At 42.4% G+C, this 20,924-nt stretch overlaps 1 protein-coding gene across 7 annotated transcripts in view; it reads left to right on the forward strand.

Annotated features, from left to right (window-relative positions):
* Positions 1 to 20,924, forward strand: part of BCAT1 (branched chain amino acid transaminase 1) — a 111,331-nt gene that overhangs the window by 35,572 nt on the left and 54,835 nt on the right. For 5 of the 7 annotated variants that reach the window (XM_082419830.1, XM_082419832.1, XM_082419834.1 and 2 more), the window contains 2 exons: positions 3,862 to 3,933; positions 15,451 to 15,651. In XM_082419830.1, the coding sequence (XP_082275956.1) occupies positions 3,862 to 3,933; positions 15,451 to 15,651 (273 nt within the window). Of the gene's footprint in view, positions 1 to 2,201; positions 2,768 to 3,595; positions 3,788 to 3,861; positions 3,934 to 15,450; positions 15,652 to 20,924 lie in introns of all 7 variants that reach the window. The other 2 variants (XM_082419835.1, XM_082419836.1) reach the window with 2 other exon arrangements.

The following is a 20,924-nucleotide window of genomic DNA, read 5'->3' on the forward strand; positions in this document are numbered from 1 at the left end:
CCACTTGGAAGAAGCCAGTTTCATGTCCATTAGCAACTTCCTTTAACAATTCACTAACCCAGTAACGTGTCTGTTCTTTGAACCAGTTTTAACCTGTGCCTGGTAACTTCATTAAATGAGTTAGATAAACTCTACAAGTTCATTTTATATCTATATGACAGTCATACTTTTACCTTTTGGGGAAACTTAACCTTTAACTCTCTCTCTAAGGCACTAGCTGGTTGGCTTTTTGCCTCCCCTCCCAGGCTCACCTTTGATGGAGCATCCCTCCACATGTCTCTCCTCCAGCCCTGGCTCTCTCTCTTTAATAAATACCACGTTCCTTCCCTTCTCAAAGACGTCCTTTCTGCCTGGAACTCACTTGCATCCCGGACATTCTTCATCCTTTCTTCCTATAGTAAATTTGTTTATCCTCCAGATCTTTGCTCAAGGATTTCTTGCTGGAAAGCCTTTCCAGATCTTTCTGAGTCAGTTACATTCCATCATTCCATTATCAGAGGCTCTTAAAGCACAGGTAACACTGGCTACATTTGCAATTTCACATTTGTGGGATTAGTGAACACTTTTTTAACACGAGTAACATTTTTCTATTTGGCTGGAGGCAATGCAAGGTAATAGGATGGAGGTGTGCGCACATTGCATCTCCAGCACTTAGCCCACTGCCTGCACAAATGTTACATACTTAATGAATATTTTAGACAGATTTTTGACTGTAAGCACGTTACTGCTCAGGAGAGAGGTGGGCTGAAAAAATATGTATTAAGAAGTCATCAGCATCTAGATGCAGCCATGAAAATGCACATGAAGGAAAACCATTGGGTTGAGCAAAATGAAGGCTACTAGGAACCTTGTGTAGGTGGAATAATTGGACAGAAGTCAAATTACAGTCACTTGAAAGGGAAGGAAATAGAAGCAGTTAATACAGATGGCACTTTCTCAGAGTTTGGCTCTGGAGGGGAGGAAAGGTCAGGGTGGCCCTGTAGTAAATCTTTAATAACACCATTCTTGTATTACACATGCTTTCTTGGCTGAAAAGGGAAGATTTACAGGTCACATTTAAATGGCAAGAAAATTGGAGTTGTATAGGATCTACCTTTAAAACAATAATAGACTTTGAATGAATAGTACAGTGTAGACATTTATTTTTTTAATTTTTATTTATTTATTTTTTGGCTGTGTTGGGTCTTCCTTGCTGCACGCAGACTTTTCTCTAGTTGTGGCGAGTGGGGGCTACTCTTCCTTGCGGTGCACGGGCTTCTCGCTGCGGTGGCTTCTCTTGTTACGAAGCACGGGCTCTAGGCGCGCGGGCTTCAGTAGCTGTGGTGCACAGGCTTAGTTGCTCTGTGGCATGTGGGATCTTCCCTGACCAGGGATCAAACCCATGTCCGATTCTTAACTACTGCACCACCAGGGACGTCCCAGTGTAGACATTTAAACCAACATTTTGAATGCAAATAAGTTGTCTGTAGCTCTTCAACTAAGGGTTTCTTATTTTTAGGCTTGGGGCAGGAGTCAAAAACTGGCAGCCCTAGAGTATACTTAATCTGTATATCTTCTTTACTTGTTCAATTCAATTTTACATTTCTTTAAAAAGAAGGACTCTGGTTTTCAGTGACATGTGACCTGTCAGGGCTCCACCCCAGCATAAGAGGCTTTTCTATGCCTAGTATGAAGGGGAGAGAGGAAGGGAGAAGTGAATGCAGTTTTCTGAGCAATAAGATTAGAGCTGTATTGTCTTTAGGGCTGTATGAGATCAATTCTAAAAGCAGACTGGATTTAACCGCTTTTACCCAAAATAAACTGCTCTCTCCCCTTCCTAAGATCAAATCAGCACAAGTCACCACTTCCTATTAATTTAAAAGCCCAGAAAGGCTCCTAATTTAGGTTGACATTGCTTCAGGAGCACACAGCAGACGATAGCCATTACAGTCTTCCTTTTCCCTCTTTCTAAATGTTGCCATCACAGGCCTACATCAAAAAATTGTCAAAGCTGCTTGGTTGGGAACTCGTGGTCTACTTTGCCTGAAAGCGATGAATGGGTTGGATGGGTAGGTGGGTCTAAGTGGCATCAAGGTCTTTGGACAGAAACATCTCTTAGGGGATGTGAACCTAGTAGCCCCGTAACACCCCAAGTTACAAATCCGACTTGGGTAGGTGGTGGAAAGAAATCTAAAACCCGAATTCACGTTCCTCTCCTTCAGTTTGCGCGTGGAGGTTGGTGGCAGACAAGAACCCAGGCACCACTGCGAGTCCCGGCTGCAAACTCTCGGGGCAGGAAGGCGGAGAGAATCCGAAACTGCCTCGTGTGGGTTGGTCGAAGGAAAATCTGCCCTAATGTAAATTAATTTCCCTGAGGTTGCCTTCCCCTAGGCGGAGGGGCGTTTCCTGGCCCACCCAGGCCTTGTTTGGTAAATAAGGATGCTTGCTGAGTGCCTGCAGCCGGAAAGGCGCTCCTGCACTCTCGTGCCCTGGGGGCTGGGACTACGGCTTGGGGTTTCCCGACCGAAGGACCACAGTGACCAGGCACTTGAAGGTTTCTCCCCCACGGATGCTGGAGGCGCTCCGCTGTTCCCTGCGCCTGGCCCTGGCCTGGGGCTCCGGGTGTTGGCGGCCGGCTCCGCGCGGTCCGTGCGCTGGAGCCTGGCCGCGCCGCCCGCTTTCGCGTCCAGCCGGGCGCTGCGTGCCGCCGCAGCTCTCCGCAGCCGCGCGCTCCCGTAGCCGCCCCATGGCCAGCCCGCCCCCCGCCGCCGCAGCCCTCGCCCGCCAGGTACGCCTACCCCGGGCGTTCGCGGGCGTAGGGGTGGGGCGGATTGGGTCCCGGGTCCCGGAAGCCCACGGGCCCGGCAGGGCGCGCTGCTGCTGTTTCCCGCACCGTCCTGCTTCGCTTTGCACCACCGTGCTGTCTTCATCCGGGCGTCTCCTATTTCCCCAGCCCTGCCCGAAATCTCGAGTCCCAGCCTGCGAACTCCTCGGAGAAGCCCCCGTCAGACAGGTCTAAAGTCCCGCCGGGGACCCGCTCCGGAGCGCGGCGCGGACAGCCACGGGGAGCGTGAGGGTCGCCATGGAAGCCGCTTTGGTGGAGGAGGGGTTGGTGGGGGGAAGCGGAATTTCTGGGCTGCCAGAACTGACAGCCGCATCCTGCGTGCCTTCGCCACCCCAAAATATTTTGACCGCAGCCTTCTGCCTCCTTGGATTCCCTTTCTTCCTCTTTCCCCTAGTGATGTACCAGATTAGGCTTTTTTTTTTTTTTTTTTAAGGTCTTCACCGTTTCCAGTTCGACCTGTTTCCATTGTGTCCTTAAGTATGTTTAAAATGTACCCCCTAATTCCATGCGGTTTTGTCTTTCACGTGTGGGGTTTAGTGTCCTTGCGCCTGCATCGGAGGACCCTACCCGTAGAGAAAATGGTTCACTCTGGTCCCCATCCTTTTTCTAGGCTTGCTATTGTGCGCCCGTGATCGACAAGACCACGAGGCTGAGCGCGCCCAGGAGGTGTTTTCTATAAATGGCTTAAAGCCCTAGTCTAGACTATTTTCTCGGATAAAAGGGGGAGACAATTACCTTCTTGTTCTTTGCTGGTGAACCCTGGCTCTGTAGGGCGAACCTGGAATTTAACCAGTCTGCCCGAAGCCGGCGGTGGAGGACAAAAACAGCCGCGACCTCCGGCAGGGCAGAAAGAGAAGGGCAGCCCTCGCAGGACGCTCTCCTTTGGGGCCCGTGCCTGGGTGTTTGATCCTCCTTTTCCTGTTTGCTTGGGGACCGGAGCGGAGCGGAGCAAAGGGTGTGATGGTGAGTGATATTGCTTACCCCAGACCCCAGTTACCCACCTAGTTTTACTTAATGGATTTAATTCTTCTTTTAAGGACTGCAGTAATGGATGCTCCGCGGAATGTCCCGGAGAAGCAGGATCGAAAGAGGTGGTGGAGACTTTTAAGGTAAGTTATTTGCCAGAGGCTAAGAGAAACAGCAATTCAATTGAATACAACCATTTCTTGTTGAGATTGGGGCAGTTTTCACTGTATGGGTTTATACAGTAATTTAGATAAGCTGCCATGCATTTTAAATTCCACTCTTCCAGGGAAAAGTGGAGAGCAGTGCAGTACAGATGTGTCTAAAATTACCTGGCAGTTAATTGCTTATTTTATTTCATGAATTATAAACGTTTTCTTGGAAAGTAACCAGTTCATGAATTTCACCTAGAGGTTTATATGATTATATAATACTTTTAACCCTTCACCCTATTTGTGGAAAAAGGTAAACTCATGTATTTCGTAACTTTAAGCAGCAGCTAACATTTTACAGTAAAAGGGAAAAAATGGTTGTATTTCCTTCTTTTCTCTCTGAATTATGGAATTTATATATTAAACAATCTCATACATCACAGAGGAATAGTGAGGAGCAAAAGAGAAAGAATCTTGTAAAGTACTTTGAAAATCATAAAATCATAAAGGTAAGGTGTATTATCATTTTCTCTGTAATTCATTATCTCCACCTACTTCCGACCCCCCAGACCATGGAGATTTTTGCTTTTTTTTTTTTTTTTGCCTCCTTCTGGTCTTCTGCTGCCTGTTTCAGTCACTGTCAATTGTCATCCATAGCACAGAGCGTCCTAATGATCTCACATCCTGGCAGGGTTCAGAGAGGGAGTGAAACTTGACTCATCAATTTCACACATACCCTGCTCTTACTATGTGCCAGGGACTGTGCGAGGCATTGGAAATCCAAAGATAAATTTAATATAAGATCTCTGCTTGCAGGACTTTTTAAAAACCAAAATATAATAGGATATAGTAATAAGTTTGTGAATTTGTTGCTTGTCCTTTAATGTCCTCTATAACCCAACAGTCAATCTACTCTGCTAGTCTATGAAGACTAAGCTCCTAATACATTTGGGGGACTTAGATGTTGAGATGTGGGTCCTTGAAAGAATGAGATAAAAAGGAATTCTACTTCATAATCTCTGAGGGTCATCTTATATAGTAAATTCCTCAAAGGTTATAGATAAATTAAAAATTTCCCCAAAGACCTTTATACTTTTATACATAGAAGAATTGTTTGCAAAGTAAAGAGTTAATTCATCATGTAAGTAATCTTCTCTTTGTTAATTTAGATTTCTATACTTTAGGTTTTAGTTAAGAGGGGTGTATTGATAGTCTATACTCATGTATTTGCATATCAAAACGTGAGTGGTAATGGTGGTTGTATTCACAGTGCAAATGTGATGAGGCAAATGAAAAATGAAATTGATACTTTGGGGGAGAAAAATGGTGGCTTTTACAGGACCGTGTTGGCTTTGGACATATTCTATCTCCTTTTTGATCAACTCCATTTATAACTTTTAAATTGCCTTTTGGGTCTCTCATGGGTAGTTTTCACATTGCATCTCTTCCCCCATTTTGATACAGTCATTTTAACGTGAGGAAACCGTTTTCCAAGAGTCCAGTAATGAGATGCCTTATTACTGGGAAATCCTACAGAATCTTTCTGTGGACTCCAGGGTTTCCTTTGTTTCAAGGAGGTCAGCTGTCTGTTTCTTCCCATCCCCCCTGCTTCCACAGAATATGCCACTCCAAAAGCCCTAATTTACTCCTATTCGTACCTCCTTATTAGATTTTTGGAAAGTGTTTCTAAATGATAATGAACGTAGCACCCATGGCTTTCCAAATAGAGCAAGACAAACGCACTTGTTTTAGAACAAAGTTATGCAACATCTGATACAGTTGTAATGCAGAGACAGCCTTTGAATGTTTAAGTGCCAGTTCAGAGGAGTACTGATGCCATGTTGGATGTTGCCTGAATGCCGGCTAATACAGCCCTCAGGTGCTCTCAATCCAGTTGCACTCGCCTGCTGTGGCTTCCCCATCTCAGACCAAATGGTTCCCCAACCACACATTGTGAGTCAAGAAATTGTTTTTAGTATGCCCTGTTTTTGTCAATATTTCTTGCCATTTCACAATCCAGTCTTTGTGGCCTTCCAAATTCTTCCACAAGCATATGGTATCCTGACTTTGAAGGCATCAGAGACCATTGGAGGATCAGAAAGAGACAGATTAATGATGCAGGAGAAAGTATCATTTTACAAGTACTGTTATTTTTATCCATTTTTAGAAAGGGAATATAGAAAAAGAAAATGGTTTTTAAAGAACACTGATGAAAATTGTTTATGAAATTTGTTTCTTTTACACCAGTACTCTTTCCCCTTGGAACTGCACTTCATATCTACTAAAGCCAGTCACACACCTTCAATGCATATTGTTTGTTTACTTTTGAATTTCATTCAACTGTATCACCTAATTGTTTAGATTTAGTATTCTTAGGTCATTTCTTTTTGCACTCAGGTTAAAAGCTGTTATTTTTAGTTTCCAGAATTGCAGGAATTTTTGTCAAATGAAGGAAAATTGGAGGGTTTTTTTTTCATTTTTTTAATACTTTTCTTTTTTAATTGTTACTTTTTTTTTTTTTTAATTTATTTATGGCTGTGTTGGGTCTTCGTTTCTGTGCAAGGGCTTTCTCTAGTTGCAGCAAGTGGGGACCACTGTTCATCGCGGTGCGCAGGCCTCTCACTATCGCGGCCTCCCTTGTTGCGGAGCACAGGCTCCAGACGCGCAGGCTCAGTAATTGTGGCTCACGGGCCCAGCTGCTCTGTGGCATGTGGGATCTTCCCAGACCAGGGCTCGAACCCGTGTCCCCTGCATTGGCAGGCAGATTCTCAACCACTGCACCACCAGGGAAGCCCTTTAATACTTTTTTTTAAAAATTAATTATTTATTTATTTAGGCTGCGGTGGGTCTTCATTGCTGCACACGGGCTTTCTCTAGTTGCGGCGAGCGGAAGCTACTCTTCATTGCAGTGTGTGGGCTTCTCATTGCGGTGGCTTCTCTTTTTGTGAAGCATGGGCTCTAGGCACGTGGGCTTCAGTAGTTGTGGATCGCGGGCTCTAGAGCGCAGACTCAGTAGTTGGGGCTCATGGGCTTAGTTGCTCCATGGCATGTGGGATCTTCCCAGACCAGGGCCTAACCCATGTCCCCTGCATTGACAGGAGGATTCTTAACCACTGCGCCACCAGGGGAGTCCCGAAAATTGGAGTTCTTAATGAAATTCTGAAGCCACGTAATAGTGCGTTACTTTGAAAAGCTGCATGTAGGGGCAATCCTCATGTACAAATCAGAAAATTAGAGGGTCGCAGTTCACATCATTAAGAAATTACATGTCTTACAAGAGGATGTCGTAGTTTACTGAAATGGAACTAATACCTAGTAATATAATCACTTATATTTGATTTCTAGAAACTTAACTAGTATTAACAAGTTATTATTACAATAGCACTAAGTTGAGCATAAAAACATAAAAAAGGCTTTGCCATTAACTAACCTGATCTCAGGGCAAGAGGGTCCTACCCACTATGGGTGGTCTTAGAGGTATTTTAAAGAGAGGATTCAGAAAAGTAAAAAATATATACTAGGCCTTGATCATTCTTCAAGTTGGCTGTCTAAGGGCTTGGAAAACAACAACAACAAAAAGGTCTTTTATGAATTATAGTAGTACAAGTTTTTGTTTTCGGTTTTGTTTTTACAGCAGTCTGTTATGTTGAGATACCCAAACCGTGAAGATAAATCCAGGTTTAGTGAAGTTTAGAACAGGATTAATCGGACATATTTGCTATGATACTGTGCTAAATGAGAGGCCAAAATGATAAAGAGAAATGACTCCCATTCCCAATTGTTTAAATCAATCTGAAGGATTTTATAGGGGGAACCAAGCATTTTGGAGAGTGAGCTGTCTATCTGGAGGGGTTGCGTGAGCAGTAGGTAAGGCAAGTGTTAGGCAGTTGGAAAGCTGAGGATACCCCAGACTGCTGGGCTGGGTGAGGGTGCTAGTTTCCACATTTACTGCTGGAGGAAGAAAGGAGGGAGTTTGGATAAACTGGAGGCACCTCATGTTCTGCTTTCCAAGTGGAAGAAATAATGGAGAAAAAGAGGTGAGGGTGGGAAGACATCTGTAGCCAAGTGTTAGTCCTTCTGTCTCTTCCTATGTTAGACAAGAATACGTAAGTGTTCAGGCACTAGGCTAATGTGTACCGCAAATACAGCCCCAGACACGTTCCTTGTTAACAGAACTCTGATTTTGTTTGCAGTTCTCCAACCGGCCCTGGATGACAAACCTGCCTTCCCAGCCTCCCTTGCAGCTAGAGAGATCACTATGACACATTTCTAACCAATAAGGCATAAGGGAATATCTGGGAAATTTTTGCTTTTGCGATCAAAGGGAACAGATTTGTCTGGTATTGTCCTTTTCCTCCCCTTTCTTTGGACTTTGATTAGATCATTAACACTGAAGCTACAGCTATAGCTGTAGCAGCCTTCTTTTGACCCAGAGGAGACGGCCAAGAAAATCACAGAGCCTTGACATTAAGGGGTGCTGGCAGGCCTGGCTCCTCCAGACTTGTTATGAGAAAACCAGCTCCTGTTTGGTTTTTATTTACTTGCAGCTGAATGCATTGATTGGTAAATGACAAAAGGTTTATGCATAACATTAGTGAGAGGTAGAATTGTAAAAGGAAGTTAGTGCCTTGCTTGGGATCCTTGATTTTGGGGTTAAAATATTTGGACTTGTGTCTGTAGCCATTTAGCTGTTCATGGACTTTTGAAGGTCATGATTACACATGTGATACTTGAAAGTACAAGTGTCTTAATTCAGTGATCGATATGGGAAGCAGGGTTGGGAGAATGTTGTGAGAATGATAAGCTCAAAACTAATGAACATGCAAAGAAAACAGGAAAAATACACAATGAATGTGCTAGCAGAGGTCATCTCTGGGAAGTGGATATGTAGTTGCCAGGTAAAAGATGGAGATTTTTACTTTTCATTTTTCTTTCCTTCTTTCAGTAGAATTTTTTGAATAAATTAAGGATTAAGAAGTCAAGAAGTAGAAAGTAATATGAATATCAGAAATAGGGACCCAATTTTGAAGGAAATATTATGTGTTCCATTTTAGACATATTCAGTTTGAGATTACCAAGTTCATATGATTGCAAGAGAGTAAGTGGCTTTTGTAAGTATTCACAGGTCTGTGAGATTTGGATCTCTGTCACTGGTTCTCAGCCTTTCTTGTGCATTGGCATCTCCTGGAGAGCTTGAAACCAAAACTGATGTGGAGCCCCACTTCTGAGTTTCTTTTCACTGATCTTAGGTAGGGCATGGGCATTGATATTTTTCTTAAAAAAAAAAAAAAAAAATCCTCCCAGGTAAATCAACTCAGCAGCCAATGTTGGGAACCATTGCTGTTCAAGTTGATGAAATCTTCAGGGGAGATGGTGTGGTGTGGTTCTCAGCCCTGACTGCACAGTTGGAATCCACTTGGGTAAACTTAAACAAACAAGCACCCCCCTGCTCCATCCTTCTGGGATTCTGGAATGGGGTCCAGTTTAATGTTTTTTAAAACCTCTATGGTTGAATCCAATGTTTGGCCAGGGTCGAGAATCACAGATGCCAAGGGGGGAGGTGTAGAGGCTCAAGGAAAAAGCTCAACATTACCCAGATTCTCTTATTTTTCCACCATTTAAACTCTCCTCCTTCCTCCAACTTTGCTCTTCCATACTTAATAAAAACAGCAAGAAATTAAAGCATGTTAGCCTGGCTCTAGTATTATCCTTCAAATTACCTGGAATGGAGAGAGAAACTGGGTTTACCTTAACTGCCAGCAGTGTCTATGGTTAAAGGTCCCAGGGAAAGAAAGAAGATGGTGTACAATCTTGGTTACACAGAGCCAGAGCTCATGGAGAATTGGAATGTCGGTCAGTATACAATGGAGTAACTGGTTCTCTCAGCCCCTCCCTTTCCTGCATCCCCACCATACTGGCTCTTTGCTGTTTCCTGTACATGCCAAGTGTGTTCCCACCTCAGGGCCTTTGCACTTGCTCCCTCTGCCTGAAAGACTTTGCCCTAGATATCTAAATGACCTACCCTCTTCATTCAAGTTTCTGCTCAAATGTCACCTCATCAGGGAGGCCTTCCCTAACCCTTCTATCTAAAATAATCCTTCTCTTTCCCACTCTGTCCTTTCAAGCTGCTTTCATTTTCTTCATAGCACTAATCACCTCCTGACATCTATTTATCCATTTATTTCTTTATACTGTTTTTCCCCCTCGCTAAGAGAAGAGGACTCACCTGAGTTTCTTTGTGTCTATAGCAATACAGGTACATAGTAGCTCAAAAATTGTTAGGTTAAAAAAAAAAAATTTTTTTTAGGTTAATATGTTACTGAATTGATCAACTGGATCTGTGCCAGGGTCCTAGCCTGGGCCAAGACCCCAGTTTCCCCCAGGGAGGTTCTTTTTCCAATCAGATTGCGCAGCCAATAACAAAACCAATGCTGAGACTGGAACAGCACAAGCTTTATTCGGTGGTTAAAGAATGGAGAAGTGGGAACTTAGTTCATTAATCAAGTTCTCAATCCAAGTTGGGCGGGTTGTATAGGAGGGTCAAGGTAAAAGGGAGGGAATTGGAAAGAGTGGGAGGAATATTCATGAGTTATATGAGAACAGGGGCGTGATTTGAACCCAGAACTGATGCAGCTCTCCTTTTCAGTCCTTGTACGTGCTTTTCCGGTTGTTGTCATGGCAATCGTCAACTGTCATGGTGCTGGTGAGGGTGGCATCTAGCTAACGTATTACAATGAGCGTATAATGAGGCCCAAGGTCTAGTGGAAGTCACATCTTCCTCCATCTTGGGCCTACTTGGTTCTAACCAGTTCTTGTTTTTTCTTTTAGCTTCGTCCTGAAATGAGTTTCTATTGGTTTCTATTCAAGGGAGGGGAAGGGGTATGATACTGGGGCGACAACCTTGGTAACAGAATGAATGAATAACGCTTGTTCACAGAGGCTACCACCTGTCTTTGGCCCGCAGCAAGTGTGCCTGAGAAGGAAGGCTGAGCCCTTGCATCTTGGTATCTACTGTGCTTGTTTAGTGCAGTGCCTGAGCCACTGTGCTGGTGCAGTGTTCACTGAGTGAATAAAAAGGCAAAATACTAAGAATAATAAAGCAGGTGAGGAAGGAAGAAGAGTGAGGGAAGGAAAAAATAAAAAGAATCACCCTACAGTTTGATATGAGGCAAAGCCATAGTCTTGTTTTTAAAATATTCTATGCAGATTGTTGTTGGAATAAAGTTGTATATATTCCATTGCCTATTGGTTTCATGGCAGGTAGGGTTACTGGAAAGCCTAGAAATCCTGAAAGGTAGATGGACCCTGTGTGGTTTGCTTCTTGTTGATTAGCTAATGATAGAATTGTTTGGTTTTTTTTTTTCCACATCTTTATTGGAGTATAAATGCTTTACAATCTTGTGTTAGTTTCTGCCATACAACAAAGTGAATCAGCTATTTGTCTACATATATCCCCATATCCCCTCCCTTTTTCATCTCTCTCCCACCCTCCCTATCCCACCCCTCTAGGTCGTCACAAAGCATCAAGTTGATCTCCTTGTGCTGTGCAGCTGCTTCCCACTAGCTATCTATTTTACATTTGGTAGTGTATATATGTCAGTGCTACTCTCTCACTTCATCCCAGCTTCCCCTTCCCCACCCCCTGTGCCCTCAAGTCCATTCTCTATGTCTGCGTCTTTATTCCTGCCCTGCCACTAGGTTCATCAGTACCGCTTTTTTAAATTCCATATATATGCGTTAGCATACGATATTTGTTTTTCTCTTTCTGACTTCACTCTCTGACAGATTCTAGGTCCATCCACCTCACTACAAATAACTCAATTTCGTTTCTTTTTATGGCTGAGTAATATTCCATTGTATATGTGTGCCACATCTTCTTTATCCATTCATCTGTTGATGGACACTTAGGTTGCTTCCATGTCCTGGCTGTTGTAAATAGAGCTGCAGTGAACATTGTGGTACATGACTTTTTTTGAATTATAGTTTTCTCAGGGTATATGCCCAGTAGTGGGATTGCTGGGTCGTATGGTAGTTCTATTTTTAGTTTTTTAAGGAATCTCCATACTGTTCTCCATAGTGGTGGTATCAATTTACATTCCCACCAACAGTGCAAGAGGGTTCCCTTTCCTCCACACCCTCTCCAGCATTTATTGTTTGTAGATTTTTTGATGATGGCCATTCTGACTGGTGTGAGGTGATAACTCATTGTAGTTTTTTTTTTTTTTTTTTTTTTTTTTTTAGTTTATTTATTTTTGGCTGTGTTGGGTCCTCGTCTCTGTGCAAGGGCTTTCTCCAGTTGCGGCAAGCGGGGTCCACTCTTCATCGCGGTACGCGGGCCTCTCACCATCGCAGCCTCTCTTATTGCAGAGCACAGGCTCCAGACGCGCAGGCTCAGTAATTGTGGCTCACGGGCCTAGTTGCTCCGCGGCATGTGGGATCTTCCCAGACCAGGGCTCGAACCCGTGTCCCCTGCATTGGCAGGCAGACTCTCAACCACTGCGCCACCAGGGAAGCCCCCTCATTGTAGTTTTGATTTGCATTTTTTTGGTTTTGATTTGCGTCATTGTGGTTTTGATTTGCATTTCTCTAATGATTAGTGATGTTGAGCATCATTTCATGTATTTGTTGGCCATCTGTATGTCTTCTTTGGTAATGATAGAATTGTTTAGCTAATGTTAGAAAATAGCAGGTGGAGGAATTCCCTGGTTGTCCAGTGGTTAGGACGCCGCACTTTCATTCCCGGGGCCCGGGTTTGAACCCTGGTTGGGGAAACAAGATCCCGCAAGCTGTGGGGTATGGCCAAAAAAAAAAAAAAAAAACAAAGAAATAGCAGATGGGAGGTTGAACTTTATCTTACTTTTGAAGAACCATGCAAATTATTGGTTTTGTCATTGGAAAAAAAGAAAAAAAAAAGCTAAGGTCTGCTGCCTTTGCAATATTTCGGATGTATCCAGAATTCAGGGATAAAAAACTGACCCCTTCTACTCACACTCTCTCTGCTACATTTTCACCTACTTTCTTTTTTTATTTTATTTTATTTTATTTATTTATTTATGACTGTGTTGGGTCTTCATTTCTGTGCGAGGGCTTTCTGTAGTTGCGGCAAGTGGGGACCAGTCTTCATCGTGGTGCGCGGGCCTCTCACTATCACGGCCTCTCTTGTTGTGGAGCACAGGCTCCAGACGCGCAGGCTCAGTAGTTGTGGCTCACAGGCCTAGTTGCTCTGCAGCATGTGGGATCTTCCCAGACCAGGGCTCGAACCCGTGTCCCCTGCCTTGGCAGGAAGATTCTCAACCACTGCACCACCAGGGAAGCTCCTCACCTACTTTCATCTTTCTGCTTTTGTTTTGTATCTTACTACTCTCCCGTTATTAAGAAACTTTTATTATTAGTGTTAATAGGTGAAATTTTGCATTAAGTTTGTCTTACTATATTGATACAGTTCCAGATTTTTCTTAGCCCAGGATCCACCCAGCCACTTTTTCAAAAAAGCTAACTAAAGCAAAAGCACAAGTACTTCCTTGTGCAAGAATACTGTGAAACCATTCATGTAATAAAAGTTTATGTTAGAATTTCACTCACTTTAAATCCCGGCCATCTTCTGTGAATGAGTCTGTCATTCATTACGGAGTGCAACCAAAGTTATTTTCAGCATTTAAGAAAACTTTACTGCTGTGTGTGCTGGGCACTGTGCTAGGGCTGGAGATTTAACTGCAAATACTCTAGCCAGAGTTCTTATCTAAACAGTCTAGAAGGATTGGCAAGCTTTTTGAATGGGCCAGATAATAAATATTTTTGGCTTGAGGGTCATCAGGTTTCTGTCACAGCTAATGGACCATGCCATCAGGTGAAATTTGCCCAACATCCTACCTAGTCTAGAGGATAAGGGGGGAGAAATGGAATTCAAAGATCAAAACAATTTAGCTGGAATAAATTTATTTTCTTGAACTTAGTAAAGGGTTTTAGGTTAACTTCCTTACTTGGCTTAAATACTGAGACAAGGAATTTTTTCCCCTAAATTTTGCATTTTACTGGCATATTCCATAGTAGCGTTACTAGACTGGCCTGAAAATTACAGTAATATGTTGTCCTTAATGCCTTATTATACTTCATTGTAATGTGAGCTTTCTGGTTGTTTTGAAATAAATAACATTTTTATGTTATGTGGCAGCCTGAATGGGAGGGGAGTTTGGGGGAGAACGGATACATGCATACGTATGGCTGAGTCTCTACTGTGTACCTGAAACTATCACAACATCGTTAATCGGCTACACTCCAAGATAAAATTTTTAAAAATAAATAAATAAATAACATTTTTAGCCTAAATGTTTTTCTAAAAATAACTGAGTATCATTCATAATCTATCAAATGACTAAAGCAGCTATAAAGCAGTGAATTAATCAGAAGTAATTAGATTATTTGAAAAATAATGATCAGAGCTGGTGATACGAAGTGAAATTCTGTATTTGATTTTGGGGGGAAATGACTACTTTTGTATATAGAAAGAAGTGGAGTCTGATCTTCCTTAGAACCTATTAACAACTTGAACTTGTCCTTGGTTAATTTTGTTTTTAAGTGGTCTCAAAGCTCCTTCCCCTGTGGTTTTGGTCAGCATTCTACCGCTATTGTAAAGTTACTGATGCTATTGTCTGTGATCCGGAGGCTTACGTGTTGGCCATTTGTAATAGGCAAGCCGGCTGTGGAGAGCTGCTGAAATGGGGCTGTGTGAAGTTGTTTCCTATTACTCTTATTTATCTTTCTTTGAATAAGAGGTCCTTTGTTCACTGTTTCCTCAATACAGAATAGAGGATTTATATCTTAGTGTTCAATCTCTACTTCTGTTTTCAACGAGGAAAACATTTGCTTCACTTTGCTTGCTGCCTCTCCCCTACGATGCACCCAGAGGGTTTTGGAAGACTTCTGCCAAGAATTCTTTGGGGGAGCTGGAGTATAACCGTCCCAAGAGCTTCAGTTCTTAATGACATGCTTTTTAGTTTAACAAGTCATTGTGAGTGTTGCTGTTTTCATTCTGAGACCCCTCTTTCTTCTTTCTGGATTGATCCACATGGGTCCTATGGTGGGAGTGAAGAAGAGATATGTTCTTCTTTTAGCGTCATTTAACTCCATCTACTCTTTTGTCCCTGTTTCTAAATGTCACTGAATTTTGGTTATGATATTTGTTCGGCAGTATACATTGCAGAGATTTTTTTTTTTTTTGCTGTGCGCTGCGGCTTCTGGATCTTAGCTCCCTGACCTAACCACTGGACCGCCAGGGAATTCCCTACATTGCAGAGATTTTAAACAACAGTCCAAATTCTGAATGCAGGCATGATTTGCTTCTCTCACACAGTGTTGTTAAGTTTCTGCGTTAGTTGCCAACATTTACAAGTCAAATGATTTCACTTTCTAACGGCCAGTGACTTAAATTGTATCTGTCTTTTTACCCTCTGTCTCATCTAGCAGGTGGATGTTCAGTTACTTTTCTTTAATGGTGCTGATTTTCTTCCCCAGGCTAAAGATCTAATAATCACACCAGCCACCGTTTTAAAGGAAAAACCAGACCCCAATACTCTGGTTTTTGGAACGGTTTTTACGGATCACATGTTAACAGTGGAGTGGTCCTCGGAGTTTGGATGGGAGAAACCACACATCAAGCCTCTTCAAAACCTGTCGTTGCATCCAGGTTCGTCGGCTTTCCACTATGCAGTGGAAGTAAGTACTTGGGAATTAATGATGGCGACATACTTGGTCTTCACTGGGGTTACTAAGTAGCTCCCCCGCTCAAATAGCTTTAGGGCAGCAGGGCTTTACCATATTAACTAGAGGCAATCGTAAATGGCCTGTAAACAGTTGTATTGAGGGTAAGTCTTAAGAACTAAATTTTCAGATAATCTTGAATTTTTTAAAATCTCAATTAAAAAATCATGTAGGTGGTAAGCACGCTGTAGGGTATACAGAAATAAAAATATACTGTGCATATAATGTGCACATGAACTTGTAACATTGGCTTATAATATTATTTAAAAAATTATTTAGAGCAAACAGGAAGGACAGTTGGCAAGAAAATTAGCAATCAAAAAGCCTGTACTGTTAATATTTCACTAAATCACCTCTCTTAGATCTTCTAATGATTGAGAAGGGGGTCATTGAGTACAATATTATATTTAGATTTTAATGCTAGCTGCATGGCTTTATGACAGCAATAACTTGTAGTTATTCATGTTAAGGGACCTGTAATTAAATGTCATCCTTCAGGCACGAGTGGGATAATTATAAGCATAAAATATTAAATAGTTAGAGGGTGCTTCTCTGGTCCTTTTCAGGCTACACACTTAGCCAAATACACAATACACTCCCCATTCCCTTGACCCCCAATATATTTTACTCTTTTTTAATGTGTTGAATATCTTTCCTAGAATATTGGGGTATAGAAATGAAGCAATGGCCTACTTACTAGGGGACTAAAAGGTGGTAATAGTAAATATTCAGAATGATAATGATAAAATAACTACATTTGTTTATTGAAATCCTGCAATATGCCCTGTACTAGGTATCTTATATGGGTCATTTCATTTAATTGTTTTAAGTGAAAAAGCATATGGTTAATTATTCAGGTTCTGGAGTCAAACTTCCTGGGCTCAAAGCCTGTCTGTGGTCATATTATTTTAATCCAAAAGTGAACATACAGATAATCTCCTTGGACATCTTTCTCCTCCACTCATCAGCCCTATTGATTTTAGAATCCTATTGATTTTATTTTTAGAGCTACAATTACATGTGATTTTGTTGATTTCAAAAGTTTTTTTAAAAAATTATTTATTTTTATATTTATTTGTAGCTGTGTTGGGTCTTCGTTTCTGTGTGAGGGCTTTCTCTAGTTGCGGCGAGTGGGGGCCACCCTTCATTGTGGTGCGTGGGCCTCTCATTATCGCGGCCTCTCTTGTTGCGGAGCACAGGCTCCAGACGTGCAGGCTCAGTGGTTGTGGCTCACGGGCCTAGTTGCTCCGTGGCATGTGGGATCTTCCCAGACCAGGGCTCGAACCCGTGTCCCCTGCATTGGCAGGCAGATTCTCAACCACTGCGCCACCAAGGAAGCCCTCAAAAGTATTTTTTGATAAATACATGAAGATTTCAAAGAGTGAAGGAGAGACATGTGAAGTGTGAGTAGGGAACCTGGATGAAAGAAAATGCAATTTTATAAGTTACTTCATTTTTCAGGTTGAGATAAATATTTAGTGAGATAAAACGTAATTTGAAAAAATGGACAACATGTACTATTTAATGAATACTTATAAATGAGTGCCCACGTAGCTACCACCCAAGTAAGGAAATAGACCTAGACCCTTTAAGCATCTCAGAAGCCTTCTCGTGTCCCTTCCACATCATAAACCCTGTATCTTCTGGCACTCGTTATTCTTACTTTTGTGGTAACTTTTCTTTGCTTTTCTTTTTGGATTGTATCTCTAACACTACGGTTTTGCTTCTTTCTGAACTTTGCATAAGTGGAATTATAGTGTGTGTGTGTGTGTGTGCACGCGCGTGCGCGTGTGTGCGTGTGCCCGTGAGCCTATTTGAGCTCAGTGTTATGTGAGCTCTAAGCACCCAGGACCAACCCTAATATCTGTGGGTCCTGGGACAAGTGTACAAGCAGAGGCACCCCAAAGTCCACCCTCTATCTCTTTCTATCCTGGCTCCATCCTGTACCACAGGGGGCCTCGCACACACATGTAGATGCCCACACCACCTGCAAACAGATGACCCTTGGCCATCCCTTGGACTTAGATGTGGACGTCCTAGTAGTCCTGTCTGTTCTTAAGAGGATGAAACCAAGGAGGCCCACTGAGGCCCTGAAAATAGGGTCAGGGCCATTTGGGTAGGGAATTCTAGGGAACTGAGTACTTTGAGTCTGTCTAGAAAAAGGATTCAGCCAACTACTTGCTTCAAGGGGGTCACAGTTGGAGAAAGACAGGGGTGAGAGGCCCTCTAAAGTGTGAGGCTCAAGGCAGAGGCCCAGGTTATCTGGGTCAAAGAGTGATAGGTACCACATCATATGCTCCTTGTAGCAATAGTATTCCATTATGTGAATATATTCAGTCTGTTGTTGACGTGCACTTGTGTGGTTTCTTTCTGTGAACATTCTTGTACATAGTATGCTGGTGTGCTTGTATACATGTTTCTTTAAGTCAGCAGTTCTCAAAGTGTGGTCCACAGACCCCTGGGCTCCCCTTTCAAGAGATCGCCAAGGTTAAAACTCTTCACAATAATACCAAGGTATTATTTTTCTTGTGTTGACATTTGTACTAGGTAACACTGCCACCCAACCTCTGTTAGTCATTATATTGTTTACTGGCATGCATTACAGTATAAAAAGAATGTCAGTTTTACCTAGGAATGTTCTTGATGAAGCATAATAGCAGTTAATTTTATTAAATCTTGACTCGAGTAAACATTTTAATATTCTGTGTGAGAAAACAGCAATTTCGCACAAAGCTCTAATGTCATACTGAAGTGCTAAGGTTGTCTCAAGGGAAATGAATTGTATGATTGTTTTTGCGTTGTGAGCTGAACTGGTTGCTTTTTCCATCTAGCACCATTTTTATCTGAAAGAACAAAGAAAAGTTACTCAAACTCAGGTGCGTGGCAGATTTTTTTTTTTTTTTTATAGAGCTTTTTTTCTCTTTTTATTTATTTATTTATTTATTGGCTCTGTTGGGTCTTCGCTGCTGCACTTGGGCTTTTTTGTCTATTTTGCAGTGAGCAGGGGCTACTCTTCATTGCGGTGCCTGGGCTTCTCATTGCGGTGGCTTCTCTTGTTGCAGAGCACTGGCTCTAGGCGTGCGGGCTTCAGTAGTTGTGGCACGTGGGCTTCAGTAGTTATGGCTGGCGGGCTCTAGAGCACAGGCTCAATAGTTGTGGCACACAGGCTTAGGTGCTCCGCGGCATGTGGGATCTTCCCGGAGCAGGGATCGAACCCGTGTCCCCTGCATTGGCAGGCGGATTCTTAACCACTGCACCACCAGGGAAGCCGGCAGATGTTTTTTTGAAAATGAACGAAATGAGTCTGTCACTTCAAGCAAAACAGTGGACTCTGTTGCCTGTGATAAAATTCTAGCTCTCAAGTGAAAAATTGGAATTTTGGAAAACTTGCTTCCACCACTGTGAGCTTGACCCTTTCTGCTATAAAAGAGGTTTTATTTTTTATGATATTGGTGGTGATATTAAAAGCAGTTACCCTTTGGAAGATCTGTGTAACTCAGGGAACCCAACATTTTTCCAAATGAGTGTTACATGATATTACAAATTTATGTATGAGTAAAGATTTATTCAAAGTGCAGGGCTTCCCTGTCGTTCCAGTGGTTAAGACTCCGTGCTTCCACTGCAGGGGGTGTAGGTTCAATTCGATTCCTGGTCGGAGAACTGAGATCCGCATGCCTCACAGCGCAGCCAAAAAATTAAAAGATTCAAAAAACAAAAACAAAACTGAAGCACATTTTAAAATGAAAAAAAACAGTAAAGATTTATTCAAAGTGCAAGATAGATTATGATGACTTTTTGATGTGTTAATTTGCTTATTCTGAACCACAGTCCCCAGAATAACATTTTTCATCTCCTGCTGGGGATGGACTGCAAGGACAATCTCTTGTGAGCGCTGGAGGACATAGGAAAGCAGTGGCGGTTTTGTTGCGTACACACGCCTTCTTCTAGTTATTGAGTCACACACTAATTTAGGTGCTGTTTGAAGGGATTCTGCAGATGGGGTTAAAGTCCCTAATTGGTTGCTTTGAAGTTGATCAAAAGGGAGATTATTCTGGGTGAGCCTGACCTCAGGACTTCCATGCAGCAGCTAGGCCTACACATGCACTCACTCTCTTCCGCTCTCCCTCCTTCCTGACTCACTTGCAGATGGGCTGCAGCCCACACCTCCTGGGTCCAACCTGCTTGTGATCTTCTCCTTCTCACAGCCTGTCCTACAGATTTTGGACTTTGCTTAGCCAGCCTCCACAAATGCGTTGGGCAATTTCTTCTAATAAATCTGTAAATGTTATACGTATTTCTTTTCTTTTTTCTTTTTTTTAAAAAAAATTTATTTACTTATTTTTGGCTGTGTTGGGTCTTTGTTGCTGCGTGTGGGCTTTCTCTAGTTGTGGCGAGCGGGGGCTACTCTTTGTTGCGGTGTGCAGGCTTCTCATTGCAGAGCATGGGCTCTGGGCGCACAGGCTTCAGTAGTTGTGACACACGGGCTCAGTAGTTGTGGCTCGTGGGCTCTAGAGCGCAGGCTCAGTAGTTGTGGTGCACGGGCTTAGTTGCTCCGCGGCATGTGGGATCTTCCCAGACCAGGGATCGAACCCGTGTCCCCTGCATTGGCAGGCGGATTCTTAACCCCTGCGCCACCAGGGAAGTCTCTACTGGTTCTCTTTCTTCTCAGTTGAACTCTGACTGACCATTGAATTTTAAGAAATTAACAGAGTATGAAAACCTCATTGATGGGGTTTCAGATTCCACAGTGTAACTAACCTTTAAGGGACCGCCACTTGTCAAGTTTTGGAGGAGTATCAGAGAAGAATATCCACAATTATCTGAAAAGGTTATCAAAAATACTTCCTTTCTCAACCACATATCTATATGAGACTGGGTTTTCTTTGTATACTTCAACCAAAACAACATTGCAAGAGATTGAATGCAAAAGCAGATATGAGAATCCAGTTGTCTTTTGTTAAGCCAAATATTAAAGATTTGCAATAATTTAAAACAATGCCATCCTTAACATTAATTCTCTTGGAAAATATAGATAATTTTAATGAAAATATTTTAACATGTCATAGTTTGTTGTTAATAAATAAATAAATTTACAGTTTCTCACTACTGATAATGGTAAATATTGATAGAATTACCTTATAAATAAAAGCTCTTTGGGACCTTTATAATTTTTAAGAGTGTAAAGGCATCCTGACACCAAAAAATTTGAGAAATGCTGCTTAAGGGTC

The sequence above is a fragment of the Balaenoptera physalus genome (assembly GCF_965194825.1).
Source record: "Balaenoptera physalus genome assembly, chromosome: 13".
NCBI lineage: Eukaryota > Metazoa > Chordata > Mammalia > Artiodactyla > Balaenopteridae > Balaenoptera > Balaenoptera physalus.